Raw genomic sequence first — 16503 nt, 5'->3', positions numbered from 1 at the left:
TTGTTTCGGTATGTTACATTGAAAGTGCCTAATATTGCGTTGATTCGATCACAATTCCCACAGTAGAGCGAAACGTTGATAGTGTTAACTAAGGGGGAAAACTCTAGAAAGTTGAGTGAAGTTCAATGTCATGCTTCTCTGTGCGGGCTGATAGCGCCAGTTGCACACCACAGTTTAGAGGGAATATTGCTCGTGACTTTATAAATTTGTTAGATGCATTTTCTGTTTGTTTTGTTTTTGTTTCAGATTATTTTGTGCCGCCCCAGGCCAGACGGATTACCCGGGCGTGTACTCAGAACATGCGTGGACCAACTGGCAAGTGTCTTCACTGACATTTTCAACCTCTCCCTGACCGAGTCTGTAATACCTACATGTTTCAAGCAGACCACCATAGTCCCTGTAACCAATAATGCAGAGGTAACCTGCCTAAATGAAAATCCACCCTGTAGCACTCACGTCGGTAGCTCTGAAGTGCTTTGAAAGGCTGGTCATGACTCACATCAACACCAACATCCCGGAAACCCTAGATCCACTCCAATTCGCATACCGCCCCAATAGATCCACAGATCTGAATCGCAATCTCAATCGCACTCCACACTGCCTTTTCCCACCTGGACAAAAGGAACACCAATGTGAGAATGCTGTCCATTGACTACTGCTCAGTGTTCAACCCCATAGTGCCCCTCAGGACACTGAAAAGATTTGGCATGGGTCCCCAGATCATCAAAAGGTGCTACAGCTGCACCATCGAGAGCATCCTGACCAGTTGCATCTCCGCCTGGTATGTTAACTGCTCGGCGCTACAGAGGGTAGTGTGTTCGGCCCAATACATCACTGGTGCCAATCTTCCTGCCATCCAGGACCGAACAGTATATACTAGGCGGTGTCAGAGGAAGGCCCAAGACTCCAGTCACCCAAGGCATAGACTGTTCTCTCTACTAAAATAGTCTAGGTCCAAAAGGCTCCTTAACAGCTTCTACCCCCAAGCTATAAGACTGCTGAACATTAACATTAATTAATTGGCAACCGGACTATTTACATTGTCCGTCCCCCCTTTGTTTTTACACTGTTGCCACTTGCTGTTTATCTATGTATAATCACTTTACCCCTACCTACATGTACAAATTACCTCGACTAACCTGTATCTCCGCACATTGACTCGGTACCGGTACCCCCTGTATATAGTCTCATTATTGTTATGTCGTTTTATTGTGTTACTTTTTATAAAACATTTACTTTAGTTTATTTAGTAAGTATTTTCTTAACTCTATTTCTTGAAGTGCATTGTTTGGTTAAGGGCTTGTAAGTAAGCATTTAATGGTAAGGTCTACACCTGTTGTATTCAACGCATGGGTGTCAAGCTCATGAGGAAAGACGGACCAAGGCGCAGCCTGATTAGAGTTCCACATCTTTTATTTAAGTGAAACTTACACCCTCCCCCCACCCCCCAAGGTGCGGACTCCGGCCGCAAAAACTGAAACCAAATGGGGAGGGTTAGGGGGGGGTGACTAGCGTTGGTGGCGGCTCCGGTGCGGGTCTTAGCACCTGCCCAGACCACGGATCCGGCCATGGAGCGGGACTGGACGCAGTGCCTGGACTGGGCACCGGAGCAGAGGAAGGATCCAGCCATGGAGCGGGACTGGACGCCATGCCTGCACTGAGCACCGGCGCAGAGGAAGGCTCCAGCTATGGAGCGGGACTGGCCGCCGTGCCTGGACTGGGCACCGGCGCAGAGGAAGGATCCGGCTATGGAGCGGGACTGGCCGCCGTGCCTGGACTGTGCATCGGCGCAGAGGAAGGCGCCGGCCATGGAGCGGGACTGGACGCCATGCCTGGACTGGGTACCGGTGCAGAGGAAGGCTCCGGCCATGGCACCGGCGCAGGAAGCTCCGGGCTGTAGACCGTCACTGGAGTCTCCGGACCGTACACACGCACTGGTGGACGAGTGCGGGGAGCCGGCACAGGATGTACCGGGCTGGGGAGGTTCACTAGAGTCCTGGTGCGTGGAGCCGGCACAAGTGGCACCGGATTGATGACATGCTCTTCAGGGTGAGTGCGAGGAACCGGCACAGGACGTACCGGGCTGGGGAGGCGCACTGGAGAACTGGTGCGTGGAGCCGGTACAGGTTGCACCGGACGGGTGACACGCTCTTCAGGGCGAGTGAGGGGAGCAGGCACAGGACGTACCGGACTAGGGAGGCGCACTGGAGGCCGGGTGCGTGGAGCCGGCACAGGTGGCTCCGGACTGGTGACACGCTCTTCAAGGCGAGTGCGGGGAGCAGGCACAGGACGTACCGGACTGGGGAGGAGCACTGGAGGCCTGGTGCGTGGAGCCGGCACATGTGGCACCGGACTGGTGACACGCACTTCAGGGAGGGTGCGGGGAGCAGGCACAGGACTCACCAGACTGCTGACAGGCTCTTCAGGTCGAATGTTGTGCAGAATCAAATCAAATCAAATGTATTTATATAGCCCTTCTTACATCAGCTGATATCTCAAAGTGCTGTACAGAAACCCAGCCTAAAACCACAAACAGCAAGCAATGCAGGTGTAGAAGCACGGTGGCTAGGAAAAACTCCCTAGAAAGGCCAAAACCTAGGAAGAAACCTAGCTGTGCCGGGTGGAGATTATAACAGAACATGGCCAAGATGTTCAAATGTTCATAAATGACCAGCATGGTCAAATAATAATAATCACAGTAGTTGTCGAGGGTGCAACAAGTCAGAACCTCAGGAGTACTCACAGGGACAACTTTAATCTGGAATCTTTTTAAAAATTATTTAACCTTGATTTAACTAGGTAAGTCAGTAAAGAACAAATAATTTTTTGCAATGACGTCCTACCAAAAGGCAAAAGGCCTCCAGCAGGGATGTGGGCCTGGATTAAAAAATAAAATAAAATACAATATAAATATAGGACAAAACACACATCACAACAAGAGAGACAACACAACACTTCATAAAGAGCGACCTAAGACAACAACATAGCAAGACAGCAACACATGACAACACAGCATGGTAGCAACACAACATTATAGCAGCATAAAACATGGTACAAGCATTATTGGGCACAGACAACAGCACAAAGGGCAAGAAGGTAGAGACAACAATGCATCACACAAAGCAGCCACAACTGTCCGTAAGAGTGTCCATAATTGAGTCTTTGAATGAAGAGTTTGAGATAAAACTGTCCAATTTGAGTGTTTTTTGCAACTCGTTCCAGTCGCTAGCTGCAGCGAACTGAAAAGAGGAGCAACCCAGGGATGTGTGTGCTTTGGGGACCTTTAACCGAATGTGACTGGCAGAACGAGGGCTGCAGTAGATATCTCAGACAGTGGGGAGTGAGGCCTAAGAGGGTTTTATAAATAAGCATCAACCAGTGGGTCTTGCGACTGGTATACAGAGATGACCAGTTTACAGAGGAGTATAGAGTGCAGTGATGTGTCCAATAAGGAGCATTGGTGGCAAATCTGATGGCCGAATGGTAAAGAACATCTAGCTGCTCGAGAGCACCCTCACCTGCCGATCTATAATAGAGTTCAGTGTGTCAAATCGGAGGGCCTGTTGTCCGGGCCTCTGGCAGTCTCTATGGGGGTGCCACAGAGTTCAATTCTTGGGCCGACTCTCTTCTCTGTATACATCAATGATATCGCTCTTGCTGCTGGTGAGTCTCTGATCCACCTCTACGCAGACGACACCATTCTGTATACTTCTGTCCCTTCTTTGGACACTGTGTTAACAACCCTCCAGAAGAGCTTCAATGCCATACAACTCCTTCCGTGGCCTCCAACTGCTCTTAAATACAAGTAAAACTAAATGCATGGTCTTCAACCGATCGCTGCCTGCACCTGCCCGCCCGTCCAGCATCACTACTCTGGACGGTTCTGACTTAGAATATGTGGACAACTACAAATACCTAGGTATCTGGTTAGACTGTAAACTCTCCTTCCAGACTCACATCAAACATCTCCAATCCAAAGTTAAATCTAGAATTGGCTTCCTATTTCGCAACAAGGCATCCTTCACTCATGCTGCCAAACATACCCTCGTAAAACTGACCATCCTACCGATCCTCGACTTCGGCGATGTCATTTACAAAATAGCCTCCAATACCCTACTCAATAAATTGGACGCAGTCTATCAAAGCCCCATATACTACCCACCACTGCGACCTGTACACTCTCGTTGGCTGGCCCTCGCTTCATACTCGTCGCCAAACCCACTGGCTCCAGGTCATCTACAAGACCCTGCTAGGTAAAGTGCCCCCTTATCTCAGCTCGCTGGTCACCATAGCAGCATCTACCTGTAGCATGCGCTCCAGCAGGTATATCTCTCTCATCACCCCCAAAGCCAATTCCTCCTTTGGCCGCCTCTCCTTCCAGTTCTCTGCTGCCAATGACTGGAAGAACTACAAAAATCTCTGAAACTGGAAACACTTATCTCCCTCACTAGCTTTAAGCACCAGCTGTCAGAGCAGCACACAGATTACTGCACCTGTACATAGCCCATCTTTAATTTAGCCCAAACAACTACCCCTTCACCTACTGTAATTATTTATTTATTTATTTATTTATTTTGCGCCTTTGCACCCCATTATTTATATTTCTACTTTGCACATTCTTCCACTGCAAATCTACCATTCCAGTGTTTTACTTGCTATATTGTATTTACTTCGCCACCATGGCCTTTTTTTTGCCTTTACCTCCCTTATCTCACCTCATTTGCTCACATTGTATATAGACTTATTTTTCTACTGTATTATTGACTGTATGTTTGTTTTACTCAATGTGTAACTCTGTGTTGTTGTATGTGTCGAACTGCTTTGCTTTATCTTGGCCAGGTCGCAATTGTAAATGAGAACTTGTTCTCAACTTGCCTACCTGGTTAAATAAAGGTGAAATAATTACAATTAAAATAAAATAAAAATATTTTTAAAAATTCTGTAATCTAGAATGGGTAGGATGGTCATCTGAATCAGGGTTAGTTTGCAGCTGGGGTAAAAAAGATACGATTACGATAGAGGAAACCAAGTCTAGATTTAACTTTAGCCTGCAGCTTTGATATGTGCTGAGAGAAGGACAGTGCACTGTCTAGCCCTACTCCCAAGTACTTGTGTGAGGTGACTACTTCAAGCTCTAAACCCTCAGAGGTAGTAATAACACCTGTGGGAGGAGGGGCATTCTTCTTACCAAACCACATGACCTTTGTTTTGGAGGTGTTCAGAACAAGGTTAAGGGTAGTGTCACGTTCCTGACCTTATTTCCTTGGTTTAGTCTTTGTTTAGTTGGTCAGGACGTGAGCTGGGTGGGTGTAGTCTATGTTTTGTGTTTCTATGTTGGGTTTGTTGTTTGGCCTAATATGGTTCTCAATCAGAGGCAGGTGTTTTGCATTGTCTCTGATTGGGAACCATATTAAGGTAGCCTGTTTGCACTGTTGGTTGGTGGGTGATTGTTTTCTGTCTTTCTGTTCTGCACCAGATAGGACTGTTTTCGGTTTTCACATTTATTGTTTTGTAGCTTGTAGTGTTCACGTTATTATTCTTTATTAAACATGTTGAACACTAGCCATGCTGCGTTTTGGTCCTCTCCTTCATCCCAGGAAGAAAGCCATTACAGAATCACCCACCACAAAAGGACCAAGCAGCGTGGTAACGGGCAGCAGCAGCAGCGGCCGAAATCTCAGGACTCCTGGACATGGGAGGAGATTTTAAACGGAGAAGGACCCTGGGCACAGGCTGGGGAATATCGTCGCCCCAAAGCTGAGCTGGAAGGAGCGAAAGCTGAGCGGCGGCGATATGAGGAGGCAGCACGGCAGCGCGACAGGTACGAGAGGCAGCCCCAGAACATTTTGGGGGGGAAGGGGTGGCACACGGGGAGTGTGGCTAAGCCAGGTAGCGTGGCTAAGCCAGGTAGCAGACCTGAGCTCACTCCTCGTGCTTATTATAAGCAGCGCGTTACTGGTCAGGCACCGTGTTATGCGGTTAAGCGCACGGTGTCGCCAGTGCGTGCCCATAGCCCGGTGCGCTATAGGGCAGCCCCCCGAAAGTGTCATGTGAGTGTGGGCATCCAGCCAGGGCGTAGTGTGCCTGCTCAGCGTGTCTGGTCTCCAGTACGCCGTTTCGGTCCAGGGTATCCTGCGCCGGCTCTGCGTGCTGGGTCTCCGGGGCGCTGGGAGGGTGCAGTGCGTCCTATGCCTGCGCTCCGCTCGTGCCGGGAAAATGTGGGAGTGGAGTCTAAGGGAGAGGTGCATGTAGTAGGCACTAGATCTCCAGTGCTCACCCACAGCCCGGTTCAACCTGTGCCTGCACTCTGGAGGGTCCGGGCTAGAGTAGTACTCCAGCCTGGGGGAATGGTGCCAAGGCTGCGCACCAGAGCTCCAGGGCTCCCCCACAGCCCAGTCCTTCAGGTGCCTCCTCCTAACATCAAGCCTCCTGAGGTCTCCCCAGCCTGGTGGGTCCTGTGGCAGCCCCACGCACCAGGCTGTCTCTCCGTCTCCTCCCTACAGGTGTGCCCGTCTGCCCAGCGCCGCCTGCGCTGCCCGTCTGCCCAGCGCCGTCTGAGCTGTCCGTCTGCCCAGCGCCGTCTGAGCTGTCCGTCTGCCCAGCGCCGTCTGAGCTGTCCGTCTGCCCAGAGCCGCCCGTCTGCCCAGAGCCGTCAGAGCCGCCCAGAGCCGTCAGAGCCGCCTGTCTGCCCTGAGCCGCTAGAGCCGCCCGTCTGTCCTAAGCCGCTAGAGCCGTCAGCCAGCCAGGAGCTGCCAGAGCCGTCAGCCAGCCAGGAGCTGCCAGAGCCGTCAGCCAGCCAGGAGCTGCCAGAGCCGTCAGCCAGCCAGGAGCTGCCAGAGCCATCAGAGCCGCCCGTCTGTCCTGAGCCGCTAGAGCCGCCCATCTGTCCTGAGCCGCTAGAGCCGCCGGTCAGTCAGAAGCCGCTAGAGCCGTCAGTCAGCCAGGAGCTGCCAGAGCCGTCAGCCAGCCAGGAGCTGCCAGAACCGTCAGCCAGCCAGGCGCTGCCAGAGCCGTCAGCCAGCCAGGAGCTGCCAGAGCCGTCAGCCAGCCAGGAGCTGCCAGAGCCATCAGCCAGCCAGGAGCTGCCAGAGCCGCCAGCCAGCCAGGACCTGCCAGAGCCGCCAGCCAGCCAGGATCTGCCAGAGCCGCCAGCCAGCCAGGATCTGCCAGAGCCGCCAGCCAGCCAGGATCTGCCAGAGCCGTCATTCAGCCAGGATCTGCCAGAGCCGTCATTCAGCCGGGACCTGCCTTGGTGAACTGTTGCCCGATAAAGAACCTTAGGGTTAAGTGTGAGGTTCTTGACATGGCATCTACGGCCTGAAGATGTGTCCCTTTCATAGCACACAAATTCAAAATACAGAAAACGTAATATTAAACCTTCATGATAATACAAGTGTCATACATGATTATTTAGCTTAGAATCTTGGCAATCTAACCGCCACGTCGGATTTCAAAAAGGCTTTATGGAGAAAGCACAGCATTCGATTATCTGAGGTCAGCACCCCACAACAGCATATTATCCAAACAAGCACAGGCGTCACAAAATCCCAAATAGCGATAAAATAAGTCACTTACCTTCGAAGATCTTCCTCTGATCGCAATCACAAGAGTCCCAGGAACACAATTAATGGTCGTTTTGTCCAATAAATTCCTTCTTTATATCCCAAATAGTCTGTTTAGTAGGCGTCATTGAGTTCTGTAATCCACCCGTTCAGAATGCAGACATAGGAGTTCCAAAGGTTACCAGTAAAGTTTATCCAAACAAATCAAACAACGTTTCTAATTCATTATTAGGTACTCTAATATCTAAATAAACGATAATATTTCATACGGAGCTAACTATTTTCAATAGGAAAGGAAAAGAACGCAGCGCCCTCCCTCGGTCACGCGCGCAATGAGACTAGTTTTGCCATAGGACTTCCTGAGGATAAACAACTATTCCTCGTTGGTTTTTCAGAATACTAGCCTGAAACCATGTATAAAGACTGATGACATCTAGTGGAAGCCATAGGAACTGCAATTTGGGAGGTGGAAGTCTTTGGTTTCAATAGCTTAAGCTTGGAATTGGCTGGCAGGTCAACAGAAAAAAAAATGGTCCTCGGGTTTTCGCCTGCCAAATCAGTTCTGTTATACTCACAGACATAATTTTAACAGTTTTATAAACTTTAGAGTGTTTTCTATCCAATACCATGCATATGCATATGCATATCCTAGCTTCTGGGCCTGAGTAACAGGCAGTTTACTTTGGACACCTCAGTCATCCATATCAGAGTTGAACCAAAACAACGCCCATCATTATCATATTTCCCAGCATGCTCTATTGCGGATAGATTTTTAGAATTGTTAGTTTCAATATCAATGTTTTTGTATTTACATTGATTGATGAATTAATCTTTTTCTACTGGAATATACTGTAAAAAAAAAATGCAATCTGTTACTTGGACTTATTGCACTTGTTCCAGTTGAGATGTTTAAGGTAGTCTCATATCTTAGTCATTCTGAATTCAGATGAATAAACATTATAAATGTTGATTATCCAAACTCTTGGCTGGATTCTCGTAGGAATTACACATCACTTTGCAAGCCAGCATAATGTGACTTGCAGGCCTGATGAGGCCTGTAAACTCTGAGTTTCAAGACACTGTGTTAGGGTAAAACTAGGCCCTTAAAATATGTATTGTATTATCTTAAATAATACACTTTTAATGACAACATATTAAATTACGATCTCACTTGGTGAAAATGTATTAATGCAACAATCATGTCTCTGTCACTAGCAGACACAGCCATGGGTGGTACTGGTAACTCTAAAATTGAGAAATATGCAAATAAGGCTTAAAGGTGGAATCTGCAGTTGCTACATTTCATTTAAGAATGAAAGAGGCCACTGTGTTTTTGGGGACCTTCAATGCTGCAGGAATTTTTTGTTACCCTTCCCCAGATCTGTGCGTCGACACAATCCTGTTTCGGAGTTCTGCGGACAATTCCTTTGAACTCATGGCTTTGTTTTTGCTTTGACATGTCCAATCAATTGAATTTACCACAGGTGGACTCGAGTCAAGTTGTAAAAACATCTTAAGGATGATCAATGGAAACCGGATGCACCTCCATTTCGAGTGTCATAGCAAAGGGTCTGAATACTTATGTAAATATGGTATTTCTGTTTTTTATTTTTAATACATTTGCAAAAATGTAAATGTAAATTTTTTGCTTTGTCATTATGGGGTATTGTGTGTAGATTGTGTGTATAATTGAATCCATTTTTGAATACGGCTGTAATGTAACAATGTGGAAAAGGTCAAGGGGTCTGAATACTTTCCGAATGCACTGTACAGCCTCAAAACATGGTTCGAACTATCTATATAATGGACTGTCAGTCCTCGCATCCATAGCTCTGCCTATGAATTTGTGAGTGGTTCAATTTCACCAGCCTCATCCCTCAGCTTTTTACCGAAACAGGGGCGGGGAAACACTTTGTTATGGTTTCAACCACTGATTGCCGCTTTAACGCCTACAGCAGGGCTATTCAATTCCGGGCCTGGAGGGCCAAAACATTTCAGGTTTTGGATTTGTGTAGGGTTCTTCAAAGAACCATCCCATTTATGGTTCTTCAGAGACCATAAAATGGATCCCATATGGAATCGTTCTTAAAAATCTTATTTGGATCCAACTTCCACCTTTATTTTTAAGAGTGTAGGAAAATATACTCTGCTTGCTTTAGAAAATAAATGGACATTGAAAGATGTTGCTATTTCATCCTCCCGAAGGATCTGTTATGGGACTTTATGAATGTTTCAATAGAATGTTTATAATGTCACTGCAACAACTGTCGATAGACTTAGTTGGTAAATTCCCTTTGGCTATCTACTCCGGTTTCAGAGCACTCTCGTCTGAGTGTGTCAGAGCGCAGAATAACTGACGAATTTACGAACGCTCAAATATGGCCGGTGTCAGTAAAAGTTGGCAAAAAATAGTAATTAAATTGTTGCCAGCAGCATCGTTGCAGTCACCAACGCTCTGGATAACATAAAAACAGCCTAACCAGCTCTGCTAGGGCGAGTAAAAATGGTCAGAGTGAGCTGTTCTCTCATTTGTGTCTGGGAGTAACTAGCAAGCTAGCCAGTTAGCTTGGATGCTCGACTGCTGTTGTTGGGTCAGTACGCTCGGATCAACTCTACTCCTCGGCCAGAGCTTCCAGTGTGCGCTCTGAACGCTCTGAGACCGTTTATGAACGCCCAAAGCACACCCTGGCACTCCAGATTAAATTTACAAATTTACGAGTATAAACCAGCCTTTAGTCTTGAAATATTTGGTTGTTAAGTACATAGCCTCACATGTGAATCCTTAAAGAGATGGGTGGGGCTAAAGCTTAAGAGGTTGTGAACGATTCTGAATGAGTGTAGACAAAGAAGAGCTCTCCAGTAGTTATCAAAACATTCAAGGGCCATTTTCTCAAAAGTGAGTTTACAAGTTTATCAACTTTCAAAGCAGAATTACTTTCCCATTGTTCCTCAACTGTAGTGTATGATATACCATTTTCTAGCGCTGAGTCTACTTTTATTCAATTTTTAAAAAAAAAACACAATTTAAAATTTTGCTACATAAGACCGAATCGAGTCGGTCGGTCACAAATGTGACATTTCTAAAAACCTATGTTTGCTTTGTCATTATGGGGTATTGTGTGAAGATTGACGAGGGAAAAAATCCCTTTTAGAATAAGGCTGTAATGTAACAAATTGTTGAAAAAGTTCAGGGGTCTGAATACTTTCCAAGTGCACTGTATGTAATGTATTGTCATAAAGAGTTTAATTTTAAAGGCTAATAAGGCTGGTGGAACCGTTCATAGAGGGTTCTAGGAAGAACCCTTCATAGAGTTCTAGGTAGAACCATTTACAGGGGGTTCTATGAAGGTTTTAGGTAAAACCCTCTGCAAAGGGTTCTAACCATCACCAAAAAGGGTTCCACTACAGGGACAAACCAAAGAACCCTATATGGTTCTGCTTAGCACCTTTTTTTCCGAAGAGTGTAGATTAGAGTCCCTTCCTACTTGAAGATACACGTGTGACCTTGTCTAGATCAATGTAACAAATGTAGATGCATTTGCATATGCGTTGGCACCACTTCTATAAATAATTGTGTCTCAAAAAAGCAGCACAGCAATGCCCAGAACTGTCCATACTTGTATTTTTCCTAAGCCACTCTGAACACAACATGTTCCACATTAATGAAAACATTGCCAATATTAGGCTTTTTTTAACACTCCCATGCCAATGTGACCTTCAAGTCGGTCTACAGACAGCTTCCAGCCTCTGGCGCAGTGTAGCCGACTAGCCGGTCTCAAGTTCTGTTTATACCAGCTGTCCTCCTACTTCCTCTCTCTCTCTCTTACTCTTGTTCTCTCTCACACAATGTCATAATCAACACTGATCCCTGGGCTTAAAATGACCATTGTTTCTCATGTTTTTTATTCACATGCCAACATGACTTAAGCTAATTGAAAGAATATCTAAGCAAAAAAGGATAACGTCTCTATTTGGAGATGGCAGAAGACTGGCTCAAAGTAATGGGGTATAATATGGAAATCAGTGAGCAAGTTTTATCTCTGTTCTTACAGAGAGGCTGAGGAGAGTGTATTCCAATGCTTATCACTCATGGGGGATTTACAGTAAATGTGTGTTCGGGGGAAAACACGCACACACACACACAAATGCCTGCAGACAAAAGAGCGTGCGTGTGCCCATCAAACGGTTTCCTTTGCCAAAGTATAATCCATTACAATTGGACGTAATTGATCTATTACGTAATATGGATATCGCACAACCCTCGTCTTTGTAAGTATGAAAGAGAGAGTGGGGGAGAGAGAAAGCTTGTTAGTGCTTTGGAAATACTTTTTTCTTGGAATCTGATTGTGCTTGCAGAGCTCGGCCTGCGCTGTCGAGACGATAAATGTTCAATTACACTTTCAACTTGTATGTTTTTCTAAAAAGGCAATTCACTTTTAGCATAAATGCCCCCTCTGATAACTTCCCCTTCTCTTCCTCTAAATTTCAAAATGTTATGTTATGTTAACTTGATGTTCAAGTCTCCCTGGCAAAACACCAGTAATAAATCACTGTATTTTTGTGAGCCTGAGAAAACCACAAAAAAAAGTTGCTCGATGCACTCTGGGAAAACTCCATTGTGATTAGCTTCATAATTGGCAACGCTGCAGAGTTCTCTTGTTACGAAAAGGCTAATGGAAGAGGAAGGAAATCAATACCTTATGTCGGAACCTCATGACAGGTCGATACGGTGGCGGACCGAATCCCTCCTCCTTGCCCGGTCTCCCCTCAATGACTCCCACTCCGAGGGAGACCACTCCCAACAAGAACGCCAGCGAGCACCATCTGGATGTCCTCATTGGTCTGTTTCTGTCAAAAAAAACAAAATAGTGAGCAGTTCGGCAGACCCCTTCGACGTGGCTGCAGGTCAATATCAGTTGGGGGGCTGAGACCATACATTAACCAAGGGGCTATTAGTGTAGACAAGGTACACCCCTCAAATCTGTCGTTGGTTTAAACTAATGCTGTCAATAAGTGCCTCACAATCAGCAAAGAAGATCAGATCTGCTTCGGAATCAATTAAATGGAAATAGGCATCAAGAGAAAACAAAGATAAAGGAAGACAAAGGAGTCGATGTATTAGGATAATTAAGGCGGTGATTTTGCATTAATTAAGCATTAATTAGGTAGCAGTACAACATACGATACAATCAACTCAACTGTGAGACAGAAAGTATGGCTTAATACAATCATTTTCATCAGTTACATCCAAATGCTATTTACATAAGGTATAGTGGCAGTGAATACATCACACTGGAAAAGGATTCCTATCTATTAAAGCAGTAACGCCACACTGAATATAACTCGCCTTCAATTATTCATTACACAGTGTGAAAACAAGTTCGACCTTGGCACGACGCCAATTAAACAAACATCATTGAGAAACAATTATAATTTCCTTAAAAAGCTATTTATGTGGCCCGGATAATACGGGGAACATGGAAAGACACAGCACATGCTAACGTTATACTGCCTCAACATGCGTTAGAGTCACTGGTTTACAATTCCGCCTCTCCTTTTTCAATAGAACTGCCTGAAAACTCCACGAATGTCGCTGCTTTAAAGTCCTCCTCACACCGCAAGCGTAGGACAACTGACATCATGGGTGTGACCCTGTTCTCCTGTTGCTCTGAGTAGTAGACATATCTCGACAACTCTGGCAGTGCTTGTTCCCATAGGTGAAGGGTCAAATTCACAAAAACAATGTGTCACCAAAATCTGCTGTAAGACAAGGAAGTGTTCATACTGTGTGCCTGGCTTCCTCTGCACTTGCTGGTCCCTGTGCTGACGATGCCACTCTTTCTCTGTTGTATGAGGACAGAGCAGATTCGGGTTCAAATACTATGTGAGATCATTTTGAATACGTTAGCTGGGCTTGACTGAGCTCGTCTGGTGCAATGGAACCAATAGAATAGTAGCAAGTGCAAACCCCACCCATATGACACTCCAGGCAGGCTAAAGCAAATGCTAAAAGTATATGAAAGATTTTAAATAGTACTTGAACCCAGGTCTAGGTCTGCCAGTGGCATCAAAATCTACTGTTTCCCACTGGTGTCTAATTGTTAAATGGAATGGCATTTATTTTGGATCTTGTGTCACAGACTGAGGCATATCAATGTGAATGTATATTATTTTCCTACTGTCATGTTTTGCAGTGGGGGATATACATCAATATGCAATGATAATAATACATGATTGTGGGGGAAACTCACTTCATCTGCCACCAATGTCATAATATGTTGCATAAGCCTGTATATCCCTTGATACTCATCACTTAGTGATGATATGGTAATACTGTGGTTGCTGGTTAGAGGATTCATTGATATATTAAATGAATCATCGTGGCAGTATGGATCATTCTTGTTGTACGCCACTGGTTTGATGTGCAGTATAAAATCAAGTGCACTACCGACTGAACCAATACATTTGTTAGAAGGCTTTGGGTTTGAATAAGATTCGTTATGTTTCTTCGTATGCCAATGAAAGTACAGCTGTCCCACGACAACTTCGCTAACATTTGATTTCTTCCACAAAAGATGGCAAACCTTGCAAAGTGCAAACCTTTTCAAGTAAAACCCACATCTGCTTTTAAATCAACCAGGGGCTGCATTTGAGAGACAGATCGCAAGGCTTCAGAGCAGTGGGTGTTTGCGTGGGGAGCAAAGGGAGAGAGACTGAAAGTGGCGGTATGGCAAATGCAGTTTGAGACTTGTAAAACACCGAGGGAGGTTTTCTTCCGTTGACATTACTAAGAGCTGGGCTCCCGAGTGGCGCAGCGGTCAAAGTCACTGCATCTCTCTCAGTGCTTTAGGTGTCACTACAGACACCCTGGTTCAAATCCAGGCTGTATCACCAGCTGTGATTGGGAGTCCCATAGGGTGGCGCACAATTGGCCGGGGTGTAGGCCGTCATTGTAAATAAGAATGTCTTCTTAACTGACTTGCCTAGTTAAATACAAAGAGGCAATGGCATTTGTTTGACTGGCGGATTGCCTTCTCAGTGAACCTGACTTCATATACTACATGTTTATGAGTCTATGTTGATCTACATGTGTGCAGCTATGCTATGGTTGTGCTTTGTGTGATGACTAGAGAGAATCTCTTGACCATGTGACCTGACCAGGAAAATAAGTTGCCCAGTTCTAGTGCTCTACACTCCTACTCCTCCCCACTCATATTTTCTACATTTAAACTCAATTTAAACAGATGCAAACCCCCAGGTGCATAAGCAGATCTCGTTAAGCATGCTCAGTATCCATTTCCGGGTTGGAGTTACTGCTGTTTGTCTCCAAGATGTCTTCTACATTGGAAACATCTGCTGTGCTGTGTGTCTGCCACACAAACAATATCCCCGCGTCTTCTTTCCCGAAAGTTATCGTGGCACTTCTCTTACTCCCACTGCCCGACAGCATTGTAGCCTACACAGATAAAGTGATGGGAGAGATCCTTCAGTTTCAAAGCAACACTGAACCTTCTGCACTACTGCTGTGCTCTTAACTCTCAGAGGAGTTAAGCTTATTTTGGTGTCTTGTTCTCCCTCCTAACAACCTACACATAGAAGACAGACCTTAAAAGTTTAAAATAAGTCAATACATGATGTGTCCTCCATAAATTATCTGATATCACAGTTGTGGGGAAAAAAATATTATATTTTCCGATTATGGTGCCCAAACTTGTCCCTGCTCTGTGTCCATCAGCAAACCCACTTCACATCGGAACCCAATGTTTCCTTTAGCCTACCTGCAAATTGTCTGTTCCTTCAATTCATATTCCTCACACTACACCAGTCAGAACATAAAAAACTCATATTATTGCTTAGCATAATTACCTTGCCACATACCATATACTTGCGAGATGGATCATGTGTTGCAAATTGCAGCCTCTAGGCAATGTAGGCATGGTTCCTATGGGAACTCTACACCAATACCAATGTGTTCCGCTGACTACATATGGAAAAAACATGAACCTCAAATATCTCAATATATTTCCCAAAATAAAAAGCATTGTGGAGTAAAATAGAAAATTTTTGACATGTCATTTTTACTTGGAAACTATTCATCTCCATGGACATGACAACAGATGTTTATTTGAGTCTATGGGTAGAAATAGTGTCCCTCTCGTGTGATGTGTTGCTTTCAATGCCTGACTCGCATTCTCTGACAACTAATGTGGATTCGGCCCAGTTGCAGCCTTTAGATTGTCGTAATCTGAACAAGACGGAGGGCACATCTGGGATGTTTTAAACGGTATAATTAGAACGTTTTGATGCTGCAGAAGATGAAACAACTCTCAATAGTTATGGTCCCACGTTATATCGAAGGCACAATCCTTCTCTGATATTCATCAGACACTGTATTAAGTGGTTTGTGTTGCCTCCCTCATACAGCATCAAGAAAACTACACTGACGGAACTCTAATGTAACATTTCCAAGTTCAGCGCTTCTGCTCTTTTCTATAACCTGTTTGGAACACAATCTGATCTACACTTGGCATGTATGTTACCCTCTTATGAGTGGCACAAATCAGGATAAGGGGGAGGGGAATGGGAAGGGTATATCCAAATTAAATACTGTAGTATTTACTATAGTTTTTTTTTAAAGTGTAGTGTTTTTGCAGACATTACTGTAGTATTTACTACAGTGTATTTTTGGGGGATAATACTGTAGTATAGTAGTAATACACATGATCTAGGGATACTACAGTGTGCAGTATAGTGTTCTACAGTATACTGCAGTTTACTACAGAATTCTATAGTAAGTAATGTGATATTCTATAATAAACTGTAGTATTATTTTCATGTGGGGACATAGACACATATAGACTGTCCCTGAGGGTGGCAGGTAGCCTAGCGGTTAGAACGTTGGGCCAGTAACCAAAACGTCACTGGCTTGAATACCCGAGCC

The 16503-nt window shown here is 45.3% G+C and overlaps 1 protein-coding gene across 1 annotated transcript in view; it reads right to left on the bottom strand.

The window, feature by feature from the left end:
- Positions 1 to 12400, bottom strand: part of LOC120061869 (follistatin-related protein 5-like) — a 166048-nt gene extending 153648 nt beyond the window's left edge. Inside the window, exon 1 of the mRNA XM_039011649.1 lies at positions 12260 to 12400. Within this exon, the coding sequence (XP_038867577.1) occupies positions 12260 to 12400 (141 nt within the window). The remainder of the gene's footprint in view (positions 1 to 12259) is intronic.
- Between the last annotated feature and the right edge of the window lie 4103 nt (positions 12401 to 16503).

Source organism: Salvelinus namaycush, chromosome 17, assembly GCF_016432855.1.
Source record: "Salvelinus namaycush isolate Seneca chromosome 17, SaNama_1.0, whole genome shotgun sequence".
NCBI classification, from domain to species: Eukaryota; Metazoa; Chordata; class Actinopteri; order Salmoniformes; family Salmonidae; genus Salvelinus; species Salvelinus namaycush.
The sequence above is the reverse complement of the archived record's forward strand: the minus strand, read 5'-3'. Positions and strand labels throughout refer to the sequence as shown.